This window comes from Myotis nattereri (genome assembly GCF_964212035.1).
Source record: "Myotis nattereri genome assembly, chromosome: 16".
Lineage (NCBI taxonomy): Eukaryota > Metazoa > Chordata > Mammalia > Chiroptera > Vespertilionidae > Myotis > Myotis nattereri.
The window spans coordinates 37,000,346-37,017,448 of NC_138091.1; the positions used below are offsets into that span (position 1 = coordinate 37,000,346).

Genomic DNA, 17,103 nt, shown 5'->3' on the forward strand with positions numbered 1-17,103 from the left:
ATTTCTGGACCTGGACGGTCGCTTCGGAGCGTGGTGGGGCGTGGGAGCCAGCGAACACGGGTGGGCACAGCGAACTCACTAACTGGGTGGGCATCTCCGGGGAAGTTCGGGCGGGGCGCGCCGGTTTTCTTCCTCTAAAATCCACCCTGGGCAGAGCCACGGCACTTCTCATCCAAACTCCTGGAGACAGGGATTAGGTGGGTGCGGGTTCGGCGAGGCGGATCCGGGAAGTGCCGGCCCCGCTAGCGCCAATCCGTGGTCCCGAGCTCTGGCCCGACCGCCTGGCCCGGGCTGGGGCGGGGCCGGCCACACTACAGCAGCCGAGGTCCGGGACTCCGGCCGCGGCCCGACCGCCCCTCGTGTCGCAGCCCGCCCTCAGCCGCCCGGCGAGGCGGCGGCCTTCTCCGCCCGCGCGGGGTCCCCTGGTTAACCCCTGCCCGCCAGCCTGGCCGCTGATTGGAGGAGGCGGGGCGCCGGGGCACGGGGACCCCCCCCACCGTCCTCGTCTCCTCCCCCACTGTCGGCTCTTCCCCTTACCCACCCCCCCAGGACCCCCCCTGCTTCCCCGCCGTGCAAATCTCGCGAGGAAACACGCGGTTTCACTAGTGTGTTTACACCGATCACTACTAATCCGGACCGAACCGATCCGGATTAAGGGGCCGGAGGCGGGTCTTGGGTACCAGCGGTTCCGACACCCCCCGCCCTCTGCGCCGCACCCGAGTGGCCCCCAGCCGAGCGGGTCCCCACCTCCCGGCCCGGCCTGGGCCCTCCTGCGCCTTCCTTGGCCTTTGTCCGGCGCCGGGAGGCCGGTCCCGCCACCCCCGCTGCCGCCCGGGCCCGGGCCCGCGTCGGGCGCCTGGCTCTGTACGCGAGCCCGGGGATCTGCGGCCTCCGCGGCCCCCCTCCCCCGCCCGCCCTCTCGTGGAGCCCGGCGCCGGCGGCGGCTGCCCGGGCGGGGGTTGCGGCGCTCAGGAGAGGCCCCGGCTCCGCCCCGGGCCTGCCCAGGGGGAGAGCAGAGCGATCTGCAGCCGGGTCGGGTCGGGGCCCCTCCCTGGAGGAGCGTGGAGCGGCGGCGGCGGCGGCAGGTGAGAGGCTGAGCCCCAGGCAGGGGAGGGCGCCGGGCCCGGGGCACTAACCGTCCAGGGAACCCCTCGGCTGTGGAGGCTGCGGCCCGGGCCCACCCGGGGGCCGGTGCCGGGCCGCAGCTCCTCGGCGCTGAAGCGGGAGGGGCTCCCCGAGGGCTGCGGGTCGCCGGGCGGAAGATGGGGGAGGCCCAGGCGGTCCTAGCCCGGCGGTGGGTCCGGCGGCCGGCAGGCAGAGGGGGCGCCCCGGCAGCTGGAGGCCCCGGCAGCCTCCCGGGCGCCCCCGAGAGCTGGCCCGCCCTCCCTCCGTGACAGGTGGGCCTGGAGTTGGGGAAAGTTTGGAGCCGGCGGCGGCGAGGGGCGCCGGGACCAGGCCCCATCAGCCCTGCCTCCCGGCTCGGAGCCGCGGGGAGGCTCCCGGTCCCAGGCCCCGCGGGAGCGAGACTGAGTGGGTCTCTCCTTCACACGAGTTGACATTAAAGGGAGTAACTGCCGGGGTGTCATTTTCCCGGCCAGGCCGGGGACTGGCGGGTCAGGGAATGCCGGGGAGACCCTGTGGTTGACGGAGGCTGCCACCTCTGCCATTCCGGCCTCGGGCAGGGCAGGGCGACACGCGAGGAAGGCCCCCCGGGGGAAACTCCTTCGCGTTCCTCCGCGCTTCTCCTGCTTAGAGGCCTTCCTGCCCCTCCGAGAATTTCCTAGTCCCTCCGTGACCTGCCCTTGTCTGGAGATGCGGGTGAAACTTGGTAATTCGTCACCCCCTCGTTCCCCTTGGCCTCGGGCTCTCAATCCAGGAAGGGAAATGAAACTGGAGGACTGGCAGGGTTACTGGAGATTGTGGAGTTGCTAGATTGCAGGCGAGAATGTTTAATTCATGTTTTCCGTGAACTTTTAAATCCTGACAGTCGTGCCAATAACTGTTCGATAATATGTTCAGAGGGGTTCTGTGGAATGCTTCATGCTCCTTCTCCACGGAGAGGTTTCCGGTGGGTTCTGCAGGAATTGCTCTCTTGCAAAGGATGGACGTATTTGATGAAAGTAGCCTGTGCATTAATTGGTCCTGGAAGGAGTTTAAAAATGGTGTCCTCCTGCCCCTCCCTGCTTGGAAGGAGTGCTAAAAGCAGATGTCTAGAGAAACCTACTGCTCCAGGGAGTGGTCAGAAGAAGATTTGAAAAGGGATGGTTATGGAGCTAAACTAATTTCCTGAGTGAATGCAGGTTGATGGTTTTACCATGGGTTCTCTATTAATTTTAAAATAGTTCCTTTTTTTATGAGCTACTGTGAGCTCTTCAGAGAAAGGAGCTATGTAATAGCGTTATTTGAATTTATTTGTAGCTTCTGATTCATGCTATATTATTAGGAAATTATTGATTCATATTTTTAGTTAAAAACTAGTTCCTGTGTGTTTCGGAAAGCAATATTTGAAAGTTCTTAGCTAAATTCAGAGGTTGGTAAAAGGCTTTTTTCTTTTTTCTTTTTTGGTGAGGTAGTCCTTGCTCAACTTTTAGAGATTATATGAAGGGTTTGAGGGTTTTTTGCTGTTAAAATCAGAATGAGAGAAGTGGCCCTAAGAAGAGAATTTCTGAACCGCATTATAACTCTGTGTTACTATTTGGTACAGCACATTATAGTTTATAACATGTGATATATTTACTTGAGGTTTATCTGTGTTGTGTGTGACCATTCAGTGAACTAATTTGGCTCCTCATGTTTTAGCCTTTATGGTCTCACAACCTACTTTTTTCTTTTTCAGTAGAAATGATGGAAGAATTGCATAGCCTGGACCCACGACGGCAGGAATTATTAGAGGCCAGGTTTACTGGAGTTGGTGTTAGTAAGGTGAGTAAAATGATGATAATGAACACTGTGCTTAGTCTAATTTAAACACATTCAAAACCCAATTAAGGGCAATTTTGATGGACCATACTGTTATATTGTAGAGGAGAAGATTTGGCTCAGGGTTCCAATGAACTTTTCAGTCCTACCAGTCATTCCAGCCGTTCAGCAGTGTATTTGAATGTATTCTGTATAGGAGTGTATGTTGGTTTTTCAACCCTACAATATGGGGGAGGTTTCCCATGGTCTTATTGCAAGGGTACTAACTGGATGGATGTATATTCTGTGCCATATTTTTTCAAAACTCAGTCACTCGGAATAAAACTGTTAATTAAGAGGTATAGGCATAGCTTCATTACACTGGACTTTTTAGATAGTTATATGGTAGAGTTTTGAAAAATCTGTCTCTGCTAAGTCTGTCAGTTCTCCAAACCTGCAGTTCAGCAGATTCCTCTTTTTTGCATCCACAGGCTGATTTCTCTCTTCTATTTTTCCTAACTGTTCACTCTTTATTTTTATTCTGGGAGTATAAAATAAGATCAAGCCGCCATTAATGGGCAGGTGTTAAGTTAAACAATGTTAATGCTTTCCGTGCAACCTATGTACTTGCTATTTCACCTGTCTGCTCTTGTAGGATGGTTTTACTACAATATGTAAAATATATTTATGATGCTTTATTTAAAAGCTTCACCATTCCAAAATTATTGCATTACTTGGGCTTGGGACTTGTGAATTTTTGATCCTTGACTTCATGTGGTACATTTCTTTATGTGCTTTTCAATAAATCTTATTTCTCACTAGAGGCCCGATGCACGAAATTCGTGCGGGGTTGGGGGAGGTCCCTCAGCCCAGCCTGCACCCTCTCGCAATCTGGGACCCCTCGGAGGGTGTCTGACTGCCGGTTTAGGCCCGATCGGCAGTCGGACATCCCTCTTGCAATCTGGGACCCCTCACTCCTAACCACCTGCCTGCTTGCTCTTTACCTCTTGGCTTGCTGCTCCTTAGTGCTGCCGTGGAGGTGGGAGAGGCTCCTGCCATGGGCACTGCACTCGCCAGCCGTGAGCCCGGCTTCTGGCTGAGCAGTGCTCCAGCTGTGGGAGTGCACTGACCACCAGGGTGTAGCTCTTGTGTTGAGCATCTGCCCCCTGGTGATCAGTGTGCATCATAGCAGCTGGTCGTTCTGCTGTTCGGTCGCTTTGCATATTAGGGTTTTATTATATAGGATAGGATGGTGACCTAGATATTGGTCTCATACTTTGGTTAGTAGCTTCTTAAATAAATTTTTTGTCCCCCTGGCCCGTGTGGCTCAGTTGGTTGGGCACTGCCCTGTGCACCTAAAGGTTGTTGGTTTGATTTCTATCAGGGCACATGCCTGGGTTGGGGGCTTGATCCCTGATAGAGGGCCTGCAGGAGGCAGCCAATTGATGTTCCTCTCTCCCTTGCTCTCTTTCTCTTTCTCTCTCTCCCTCTCCCTCCCTCTCTCAAAATCAATATAAAAAAGGAAGTTACTTACCAAAGTTTAGTTGAAAAAAAAAACCTGCTGCTTTGATGGGTCTCATAGTTTTGGTGAGCTGGAATAGCTTGATAGCTTTTGTTCATTCAACAGATATTTAGTGCCTATTGCATACTGGGCATTGTGCAGGTTGTTAGGGATGACACCTGAACAATGGAGTGTCTCCAAGCCTCCATTGTGGAGAGAGATCATACTAGGATTAGAGATATATTAGAGCTGTGACCTGGTACTATGGGAACACACATTTTGTAGTTCTTGGGGGTTTTTTTGGCCACTTTAGTAACTGACTTTTGTGGCACTTTGTAGGCCTTTACTCCTGACTGTTGATGTACATTGAAGTTACATGTATAAATGTAAACACTGATCTAGGTGAAGTAGATTCAACTGGAAGGGACCACTACATTTAAGTATTACATTGATCTCTGATTCAGTTGATTATCTACTAAATGACCTTTGATGTGTCTTTTAACTGCGGAATTCAGTAGAAGGCTCATATCCAGATCTGTCTGTTCAAGTGGTCACGTACTGAGTAAAACAAAGTGTATGTAGTTTAAACTCATTGGGCTTTGTTGTTAGGACGCTTTTCTTTCCTTTGTTTTTTGGTTCACAATAGCTATGTCCAAGTATCCTTTTGATGGGGTAAAGCATAAGTAGTGAGAATGAGTGACACTGAATTTTGCTACCCAGGGCCAACTTAACATCATGTAATTAAGTTGTCAGAAAACTTAATCTGATGATATGTTTAATAGGAAGCTCTACCTTTAATATATAGAAAAAGAAGTTCATTTATATCCAAGTGTTTTTATGGTATTGTATGCTATTTTGATGTTTCCAGTTACAGTAGGCATATTGATTACAATAAATGTTATTCAAAGACTAGAGGTAGAGTGTTTTTCTCCCCATAGCAATGAAACTTGAAGAAAAAGAAAACCCAAGTAAATTATGTAGTTTGCAGAGTTGGGAAGAGGAAAAGAAAATCTCCATTTTGTACAACTTCTTTTGCCTACATGACGTTGTATCTCTCAGACCTCTGATTTGAACTAGGAGTCGGGAGGAGGCCATGGTACTAGGGGAAAAGGTGCTTTTGGAAAAAACCCCTCCTCCTGGCTTTGGATTCCTCATTATGGGCCATGATTTTCCAGTCAGGATGTCACTGTTGATGACAGCTTTCAGTTTTGCAAAGATCAAGAGTTTTCAGCCCTTGTTCCAAATGGGAGAACACAGTGACTTTTCTGTGGTAGTGCCATCTAGTGGGACTGGTGCAGCCTCATGGGCTGTCTCGAGTTTCTCCTAACTATTCATAACATTTTCAGTACTTTTTGATGTCCATAGAAGGAAGAAATTCAGTGCCACTGTGGATTCTTCTCTAGTCGACAGGGGTGTTTTAAGTAGCTGCAGTCTTTGAACTTCCTGGTTATTATAGCTCTTATGTCATGTTGCTTCAAGTTTTTTACATCCACAGATTAGATACATATCACAAAACCTACACTAAAATGAAATGGCCAAGCCACCACATTTATTACTTATATTTAAGTTGCTCTACTTATATTTAGGTTTTTTATTTGCAAATTTAAAACTTACTTGCATATTGCAGTATATACATTGTTTCTCTTTCTATTAGCATATGTAATTTATAATAACTGGTAAACCAGAAGCATTTATTTTGCACTTTGTGATACACTGTGTGGTTTTTTGTTTAAGTGATTGGTATTTTCTGTCATTAGTGAGTTTATGGTAAAGGAAAGTAGCTTAATGTTCACCAAGAAGCTGTAGCTGACTTTCCTCCTCTAGTCTAGCTGCCACTTTCTGGTAGGACCTGTACCCATCAGTTGACATTTTTGAGGTGATAAGGTGAAATTCGGTTATGAACCTACTTTTTTATTTCTTGTTGACCTGATATGTGATGAGCTATCCTACGTCTTTTTAAAGATCTCTTCTTTTAAACACTGGATAATCCACTTTCAGTAATGTGAAACTGACTATACCCTGTATTCATATGTTTTCAGTGAGGATCATTGCAATACTCCCTTTTAACAATTTAAGTACAGATGGTCTCTGATTCTGGAGACTGTAAAGTAGGTAGAATTTTACCTTTGCATGCACTGGTATAGACCTAGTTGAATTTTAATGCTAGCATAGTAGCAAATACTTAAATAGTACTTATTATGTGCCAGCTACTGTTCCATGTACAATAAAAGCAATAAGAAGTGAATTTAGATCTTTTGTAGCAGTCAGTAAACCTTCATTCTCTTTTTATGAGACATATGATACCCACTGCATTGTTCCCACAAGTTGAATCATAGACTTATCAAGGATCATCTTATGACAACTTGTAGTTGTATTATAATTATATAATTTAATACAAAATTATGTAAACCGATGAAATATAATTGTAAAATGAAAGAATTATTGATTCTAAAATATTAAGTTAACTACCTTAGAAAGACTAAATATAAGGTGATATATATAAAAATGCATAATTTTTTTTTTTAATCTGGAAGAATTCTTCATTTAGATCCTTGGCAAGTATCTTTTAAGGAAATCGAAACTGGAAATTGTAGATGAGGCATTGTGGGTGTGGTTTGTGTAAGATAGTGTAGAACTGCAGTCAGTGGGTCTACAACTCAGAAGTCTTCAATCTAAAGACTGGCAACAGAATATACATTTATATGTATTAAGTTCAAAAAAATGTTTAAGATGTCTTTTTTTTTTTTTTTTTAAGATTCTCCACTGTAACCTACTTTTTTGACGGATGTCATTGGTTTCAGTTGTATTGAATAAAAAGGATTATGCAGTATGTGAATGGTATTGAAAAGAAGAACAAATTGAGAAGCTATGTAAAGTGGGACTTCATTTTGACACAATAAGAACTTTCAGTTTGTAGAGCCTAAAGCAAGGCCATAAACTTTTAAGTACATAGTACCACATAGAAGATTTTGGATATCTTCTTAAAGAAAATGATCTCTTTTCCTATCTTTTATAAATTTGTGAGTCTGATACATGATTACTTTAAATGATCAAATTTCTTACTTCTGAAAAGATGGTTAATTAACTGATAACCTTTACTGTCATTTAGTTAATTGTATCATTTAGAAGGTGTTAGTTATGGATATCTAGTGTTATCTGTTTCATCAATGTCAGTAATTTATGTGTGTAGCCCTGGTGGTGTGGCTCAGTTGGTCGGAACGTCATTCCAAGCCCTGAAGGGACTTGGGTTTGCTCCCTATCCAAGGCACGTTTGGGAGGCAATTGATCGATGTTTTTCACGTTGATGTTTCTCTGTTTCTCCTTCTCCCTTCCTCTCTCAAATTAATAAAAACGGGTGTTTTGCATTTAATACATAGTTAGACAATGCTCAATAAGCATAAATACCGAAAATATTTCTATTGGTGAGTTTTAGGGACTGTTGATAAAATTATTGTTTACCTTTTGTATCTCCTCCCTTTCATTTACTTAAGTATTTCTTTAATTCTCTCCTCATTTCACATATAGTCAAGTATCAACTCATATTGCTTCTTTCTCTAAAATTTCTTAAGCATTTGTCAGCTCCCACTGCTATTGCATTAATCCAGACCTTCCTCATTCATGACTGGTCTCTTCTACCCCATACATCTTTCTGTAAACTGCCACTAGCTCTATTTCTAACAAAATATCAATGTTATTGTTTACTCCATGGCTTTAAAGGTTCCATTGCTTACTGGATAAACTCCATATCCTAATTCTTTGTTGTTGTTAATCCTCACCTGAGGATATTTATTTTTCCATTGATTTTTAGAGAGAGTGGAAGGGAGGGGGAGAGGCAGAGAGAAACATCCATGTGAGAGACACATGCAGTGGGTGCTTTCTGCATGCGCCCTGACCAAGGCATGTGTCTTTGACCGGAATCAAACCTGAGGCCCTTCAGTCCTTGGGCCAATACTATCCACTGAACCAAACTGGTTCATTTTGTGTGTGTGTGTGTGTGTGTGTGTGTGTGTGTGTGTTCCAGCAAAATTTATTTACAAAAACAAATGGCAATTAGATTCGACTCACAAGGTGTATTTTGTTGACCCCTAATTCAAAGCAAACATACACAATGGTGAAATATTTAAAGCGTTCCTTAAAGATCCATGATGAACCATAGGTCATTTATCATCACATTTATTCAACATTGTGTTGAAAGATCTAGTTGATGCCCTAAAACAAGAAAAAGAAATAAAAGACTTAAGAATTGGAAAGTAAGAAAAAAAATGAGTATTCACAAACATGAGTATAAACATAAATAACACAAAAGAGTCACAAACCAGTGGAATTATTGGTGTCCCTAATAAGATCACCAGATATAAGATCAATAAGCAAAAATCAATTGTATTACTACATATGAGTAGCTAACAGGTAGAAAATAAAATCTTTAAAATGTTAATCAATTGCCATAGCATTTTAAAAGAAATATATAAGGATAAATCAGCAAAAGATAGGAAAGAACTCTACTAAAGACTACATAATGTTATTGAAATAAATTAAATAAAAAAAATGAATACACCAAATGCATGATTTAGCAGTCTCATTATTATAAAGTTGCCCATTCTCCACCAAATTAATCTAATTTCAAAGCAGCAAAAATCAAAACCCCAGTAGGTCTATTATTTTTTTTACTTTTTTATGGAATTTATTAGGGTGCTATTGGTTAATAAAATCTTATAGAATTCAGGTGTACAATTTTATAATACACCTATATATTGTATTTTGTTCACCACCCCATTCCTGTCCTAAATGTTCAACTTTATGGCCACTTATGTACTCCTCTACTTCTGTGCTCTACTACCTCAAACCATGACCAATCTTCTAACCTGTAATGTTAATGAACAGACTTATACTGTCTCTTCTACTTTTCCTTTTTTATTTGCCTGATGAACTTTTAGTTTACTCCTCAAAGCATAATCCAGATTATCTCTTTTTTATAGCTTTTCAAGATATATCTACCAATCTAGTTGGGTTATCTTATTAATGCTTGGTACCTTTTATTATAAGACATCTTTTATTTCCCATTAGTCTCCTTGAGAATATGGATATCTTTATCTCTGATTATTCAAATGCTCAGCACATTGTATATATTGAATAAACCTTTGTTGAATTGGAAACGAGTATTGAGGGGGAAGATGATAGTGTTCATTTTCACTTATATGGGCACTAGTGGCCTGGTGCATGGACTCATGCACATTGAAAGGAAATTAATTAGAAGGTGGCTGGTGGAGCGGGACTGTGTGAGACAGGACTGGACACACCCTGGAGCCAACCTCCCTTGGTCCCTCCCTGGCCTGCCGCACCTGGAGCTGTGTAGTGGCTCGAAGCGCATCTGAGGAGTGAGCGAGGTCCCTCCTGCAGATGCGGTCCCTTGGCCTGGCCTGCAGGGATCGGGCCGAAACTGGCTCTCCAGCATCCCCTGAGGGGTCCTAGAGTATGAGAGAGCGGTTCTCGGGTGATGCACCCCAGAATTGGGCTCCCTCCTCTCTGGTTGTAGGGTGTGTCATCCGAGAACTGCTGCTGTCAAGTCACCACAGCTTGGCAGCTCCTGCGTTGAGTGTCTTCCCCCTGGTGGTCAGTACACGTCATAGCCACCTGTCAGAGCATTTTCCCCCTGGTGGTCATTGCGCATCATAGCTACCAGTCGGACGGTTGCTTAGCCTTTTATATATCTAGATAGTTCATTCCAGCTTTTTGTTTTAATCCACTCTCAAAACTGCTCTTTTAAATGGAAGATTTAGTTCATTTACATTTAATGCAATAACATATATTAGACTGGCGTGGCTCAATGGTTGAGCGTCAACCTATGAACCAGGAGGTCATGGTTCAATTCCCAGTTAGGACACATGCCCGAGTTATGGGCTCCATCCGCAGTGTGGTGCATGCAAGAGGCAGCTGATCAATGATTTTCTCTCATTATTGATGTTTCTATCTCTCCCTCACCCTTCTTCTCTGAAATCAATATATATATATATAATATATAATGCTATATATTATATATAACTAGAGGCCCGGTGCACAAAAATTTGTGCACTCGGGGAGGGGGTCCCTCAGCCCGGCCTGTGCCCTCTCTCAGTCTGGGACCCCTCAGGGGATGACCACCTGCTGGCTTAGGCCCACTCCCCGGGGTATTGGGCCTAAGATGGCAATCAGACATCCCTCTGGCAGCCCGGCAGCCTGGCAGCCCTCAGGGGATGTCCATTTGCCAGCAGGGAGCAGGCCTAAACTGCAGTCAGACATCCTTAGCGCTGCTGAGGAGGCAGGAGAGGCTCCCACCACCACCACTGTGCTGGCAGCCATCAGCCTGGCTTGTGGCTGAGCAGAGCTTTTCCCATGTGAGAGAGCCCTGACCACCAGAGGGCAGCTCCTGCATTGAGCGTCTGCCCCCTGGTGGTCAGTGTGTGTCATAGTGACCAGTCATTCCCAGTCCTTCTGCTTGTTAGGGTCAGTTTGCATATTACTCTTTTACTATATAGGATAGAGGCCTAGTGCACGGTTGGGGGCCGGCTGGTTTGCCCTGAATAGTGTCCTGGATCAGGGTGGGGGTCCCGCTTGGGTGCCTGGCCAGTCTAGGTGAGGGGCTGAGGGCCGTTTTCAGGCTGGCGGGTGACTGAAGCTCCCAACCTCTCCTTTTTTTCTTTTTTTTATTCTGGGATTTATTTACCTTCTATGGCTGTCACTGGAACTGAGAGGCGGCTTTAGCTCTGAGGCTCGGCTCCAGCTCTGAGACCTCGGCTGCTGAAAGCAGGTATCTGGGTTTGTTTGGCTTCTATAATTGAAACACTGTTGCAGCTCCAGCTCTGAGGCCCGACTGGCTGAAAGCAGGTTTCTGGGGTTTGTTTAGCTTCTATAATTGCAACATTGTTTCTTAGAGTGCAGCTCAGAGGCCGGCAGCGGCAGGCCGGGAATCTTGGCTTCCTCCATCACTGGAGCAAGCAAGCCACCTGTTCGCTTCAGCTGCCTGGCTGCCAGCCACCATCTTGGTTGGCAGTTAATTTGCATATCACCCTGATTAGCCAATGGGAAGCATGTCGGAGGTACAGTTAATTACCATGTTGGTCTATTATTAGATAGGATAGTATACTAATCTCTACACTAATAAAAGAAAGATGCAAATTGACCATACCTTCGCAACGCCCACCAGCCAATCAGGAGTGAGTATGCAAATTAACCCAACAAAGGTGGCGATGACACAGGTGTTCTGCAACAGTGCAGGTGTTCCACACCGCCCCAGCTGCTCCGGGCCTCTGGGCAGTGGGGGAAGGCGGAAAGTCGGCTCCAGGCTGGAACGAAGGTGGTGCTGGCTTGCATGGGGCCTCTAGTATACTAATAAGAGGGTAATATGCTAATTAGAATAGACATCTTCTGGATGTCCTTCCGGACAAAGCTGCAGCAGCTGCAAAGGGCCAAGGCGTGGCTGCGAAGGGTCCAGGCTCAGGCTGGCAGTGGCGGCAGCAGTGGGGTAATGGGGGCAGTGCCTTTTCCTGATCCACCAGGTAGCCTCCCGCAGAGGGAGGCTAGACTGCAGCTTAGGCTGGGGCCGAGGCAGAGGCGGTTAGGGGTGATCTGGCCTTCAGGGGAGCAAGTTAGGGTTGATCAGCCCAGCAGGGGGGCAAGTTAGGGTCGATCATGCCAGCAGGGGGGCAAGGTAGGAGCGATCAGGTTGGCAGGGGAGCAAGGTAGGGTCGATCAGGCCAGCAGGGGGGCAAGGTAGGGGTGATAAGGCCAGCAGGGGGACAAGGTAGTGGCAATCAGGCCGGCAGGGGGTCAAGTTAGGGGCGATCAGGCTGGCAGGCAGAGGCACTTAGCGTAAATTGGCAGTCGGACAGCCCCCCAAGGGTCCCAGATTGGAGAGGGTGCAGGCCGGGCTGAGGGACACTCGGGCCCGCCTCCCCCCACCCCCCCCCCTACCCCGTGTATGAATTTCGTGTACCGGGCCTCTAGTGTGTGTATGTATATGCCGTGCCCAGTGCATTAGGACAGGTAAAAGGAATAAGCTTATGCATTGGAAAGGAAAAGTAAGAATACGGTTTTTTAATTTTATTTTTTTGTATGTCTTATAGATGACATGATTGTGCATGTAGAAAGTTCAAAGTAAACTATAAAAAAGCTACTAGGGTCTAAGTTTAGTTTTAGGGTACAAGATTAGTTTTTGAAAAACAGTTGTATTTCTGTACACTAGCAATTACAGTTGGCAATTGCCATTTTAAAAGCAATAGTAGCCATAGCTCATTTTGCTCAGTGGATGACACGTCGGGACTGAAGGGTCCCGGGTTTGATTCCAGTCAAGGGCATGTACCTCGGTTGCAGGCTCAATCCCCAGCCCTGGTCAGAGTGTGTGCAGGAGGCAATCAATCAGTGTTTCTCTGTGTTTCCTCCCCTCTCTTCTACTCTCTAAATAAATAAATAAATAAATAAATGAAAATAAAGCAATACCATTTATAATAGCACCAAACAGTATAAATATAAAAACATTTCCAAGAACAGAAGAGAATATTTCTTATAGTTTTTTTATAATAGAAGTCACCTTGTATTTCCATTTTGTGGATGAGGACATTGAAGTACAAAGGATTAAAGAACATTTATTTGTGAGCACACCTTTATTAAAAACAGCTAAGTTGGTGTGTAGAATGTAGAATCACTGATTATATAAACTTAAAATTACTATCTTAAATTCTAGCCCTTCAGGGGGCATAAAGGGCATTAGTGAAGTCTTCCTGGTTGTTTATAGATTAGTAAACTGAGGCTCAGGGAGAGCAGTTGACTTGCTATAGGTTGTGCCACAGTCAGTAAGTGACAGAAGTGGGATTTACACTCCTGTCTCTTATTGTTACACCAATATATTGGGCTCTGCAATATATTGGAATTTTGTTATGCTGTTTCCTGTAGGTGGTGGCAGTGGGTTTATTTCTCACAGATTGATTAATGATCCCTTCAAAACTAAAAGCCAGGAACTAAATTTATTGTCCTCAAATTTTGTTCAGGGTTATGTACTTTTTGGATATTTTAAATCTGGATTATGTCAATCTTTATATATATATATATTTTTAATATATTTTATTGATTTTTTACAGAGAGGAAGGGAGAGGGATAGAGAGCCAGAAACATCGATCAGCTGCCTCCTGCACATCTCCCACTGGGGATGTGCCCACAACCCAGGTACATGCCCTTGACCGGAATCGAACCTGGGACCCTTCAGTCCGCAGGCCGACGCTCTATCCACTGAGCCAAACCGGTTTCAGCCAATCTTTATATTTTTGTTCTTATTCTTACAACCATTTCTTCTGTGTTTTCTTTACTATGAATGTGCCCTAGGATATGTACAGAGCATATCTTTTCCATCTGTAAATATTGAATTTGTAGTTTTTAATCTATAAAAGGATAGTTTTTTTTAGCATAAGAAGAGAAGTTAAAGGCTAAATTGTAAGCTTTATAGTGAAACATTTAGTAGTTCATCCATATGACTGCTTCTATGTATATTGAAGTCGTACTTCTTTTTCTTAGAATTAGTTTTTTAATGATTACTTTTCAGTTATATAAGGAATGCATGCATACTTCTATAATACTGAGAACTGTAATAGCTCTTAGAAATTTGATATGTATCTATCTAGATTTTTTAAAGTTTTGTTTTTTTTTTAATTGATGAGAGGGGAGAGAGAGAGAGAGAAGAGAGAGAGAGAGAGAGAGAGAGAGAGAGAGAGAGAGAGAGAGGAACAAGCATCAATTTGTTGTTCCACTTATTTATGCATTGGTTGATTCTTGTATGTGCCCAGACTGGGAATCAAACCCCCAATCTTGGACTGACACTCTAACCAACTGAGCTACCCAGCCAGGGCTAGATTTTTAAAATACTTATTGAATTACAGACATAGTTTTTCATTAGAAAACATATAGTATGATTTTTGCATACTACAAAAGTTGAATCATATTATCATTATTGTTCTGAAACTTGTTTATTTTTCATTCAGCAGATGGTTTTAAGGTCTGCCATATCGATGTTGCTATATGTAGACTTACTTTGGATCACTGGCCTATAAACAATCATCCTGTAAATACATTTGCAGAACAGTGTTTTGTCACTCATTTTAAGAAATATTAAATGAGACAAAGGATTTGAAAATTACAGGGAGAAACCAGTAACCTAAATCCTTTCCATCAATGGTCCCAGAATTATGTGTGATGCTCTTCTGTATTCACCACCATAGTGGTACAGTCCCATGGTTGTAAGTACTTCCTATGTTCATCAAAATTGTACTGGAGCCCAAGCCTGTGTGGCTCAGTTGGTTGGGCATTGTCCCATGCACTGGAAGGTTGCTGGTTCCATTCCCGGTCAGGGCGGGCATATGCCTGGGTTTTGGGTTTGATTCCCAGTAGAGGGTGTGCAGGGGGCAGTCAGTGTTTAACTCTCTCACATCAATGTTTCTCTCTCCCTGTCCCTTCCTCTCTCTCTAAAAACCAATAAAGAAAATCTTTTTAAAAATGTTGTGCTGGGTCTTTTGTTTAACAGCTTTATTGAGATGTAATTCACACACCATATAGTTCACTCAAAGTGTAAAATTCAGTGGCTTAGTATATATGCTGAATTGTACAACCATTACAATAAACTTTAAAACATTTTCATCACACCAAGAAGAAATCCTTATCACATAAATGTCACCCTCAAAACCCCTGTCTTTCTCAGCTCTAGGCAACCACTACATAATCTACTTCTTTGTCTATAGATTTGCCTGTTCTGAACATTTCATATAAATGGAATCATAATATGCAGCTCTTTGTGATTGGCTTCTTTCACTTAGCATATGTTATCAAGGTTTGTTCATGTTATAGCATGTGTCTGAAGTTCATTTCATTGCAAAATAATATTTTATTGTATTGATATTTTGTTTATCTAGTTTTCAGTGGGTGAACATTTGGGTTTCCTTTTATTTTGGCTATTATAAATAATGGTGCTGTGGACATTCATGTACATGTCTTTGTGTGCACATATGTGTTTTTTTTCTTGGATATATTCCGAGGAGTGGAATTAATGGGTCTTAGTTAAGAGATATTCTGTTACCCCCCTGGGGTGGCTCAGTTGGTTCAGCATCATCCTGTGCACTGAAGGCTTGCCAGTTCAGTTCCTGGTCAGGGCACATACCTGGGTTATGGGTTCAATCCTTAGTTGGGGCAAGTGTGGAGGGCAGCTGATCCATGTTTCTCTCTCTGTTCCTTCATCTGAGAATTTAAAAAAAAAAAATAGCCCTAGCCAGTTTGGCTCAGTGGATGGAACATCAGCCCTTGGTCTGAAGGATCCATGGTTGGGTTCTGGTCAAGGACATATACCTCAGTTGCAGGCTTGATCCTTAGCCCTGGTTGGGGCATGTGCAGAAGGCATCCAATCCATGTGCCTCTCATCATTGATGTTTCTTTCTCTCTCTCTCCCCCCCCCCCTCTAAAAATCAATGGGAAAATAACCTTGGGTGAGGATTAAACCCCCCCCCCCCCCAGAGATAAATCTATTAAAGCCTGGACCTAATATAAAATTAAGGATCTGCATATGTACATTCTAAATTATTAGTGTAACCATTTGAAGAACTGTCAAGAATATTTTCCAAAGCAGCTGCTCCATCTTTACATCTCCACCAGCAGTACATGAGGGTTAAACTTCTCCCTGTCCTTGCCAACATGTTATTGTCTGTCTTTTTTATTATATGCACCAGATATTGAGTGAATTACATAGTCGTCCATAGGCAGGTTTTCAGGAGAAAAGACAGGTAAAGGATTTCTTGTTCTAATTGTAGGGCTTGCTTGTTGTCTGGAAATGGATGTTATTAAATCACATGATTAAGATTTGGCATGATTAAAATATTACTAAAAAACATTAATGTTAGTTAAGCATATTCTTGAGAGGATAGTCTTCTGACTGGTGGACCACAGTGATGTTTTTGGGTCTTCTGGAATTAGTGTCAATTCAGAACCAGTATCTAGTAATTCTTGAAAAGTCTTTATTTTATTTTCCCTATTGCACAGTTCCCCTGATAAAAGGTCATAGTCCTTTTGAAGGAAGGCTGGGAGAAAGACTAACTGTAAATTTTTGGCATTGTAGTGGAATTGGAATCTTTCCTCAATGAGACCAGTCATTCAAAGGGTTCTGGGTCTGTCAGCTTACTCATATACTAGGATTGATTAAGGGGTCGCAGCTCTTTCTTTTTAAGGATGCAAATTAGGCTTTTGTTCACTTGACCTAGAACTATGTACAGATCAAGTAAGAATTGAGTAGATGGTCCATCTATTTCACTGCTGGGAACACTATGATCAACTAGACAGTATGGTGTGTGTCTGGGAGTCAGACTGTTCTAATTGCTGATTTGACTTTACTATAGTGTGGAAAAGTGATGCTAGTAATGACTAAAAAGTTTATTGAGACCCTTAGTTTTAATTTTCCATTAGGTCTAGACCAGTGGTTCTCAACCTTCCTAATGCTATGACCCTTTAATACAGTTCCTCATGTTGTGGTGACCCCCAACCATAAAATTATTTTCGTTGCTACTTCATAACTGTAATTTTGCTACTGTTATGAATCGTAATGTAAATATCTGATATGCAGGATGTATTTTCATTGTTACAAATTGAACATAATGAAAGCATAGTGATTAATCACAAAAACAATAGGTAATTATATATATGTG

The 17,103-nt window shown here is 43.8% G+C and overlaps 1 protein-coding gene across 2 annotated transcripts in view; it reads left to right on the plus strand.

The window, feature by feature from the left end:
• Positions 1-595: 595 nt before the first annotated feature.
• TLK2 (tousled like kinase 2) overlaps positions 596-17,103 on the plus strand; it is an 85,205-nt gene continuing 68,697 nt past the window's right edge. Inside the window, exons 1-2 of one of the 2 annotated variants that reach the window (XM_081109247.1) lie at positions 596-1,085; positions 2,837-2,922. In XM_081109247.1, coding sequence (XP_080965373.1) covers positions 2,842-2,922 — 81 coding nt within the window. In that variant the 5' untranslated portion in view covers positions 596-1,085; positions 2,837-2,841. The remainder of the gene's footprint in view (positions 1,086-2,836; positions 2,923-17,103) is intronic. The other variant, XM_081109248.1, reaches the window with a different exon arrangement.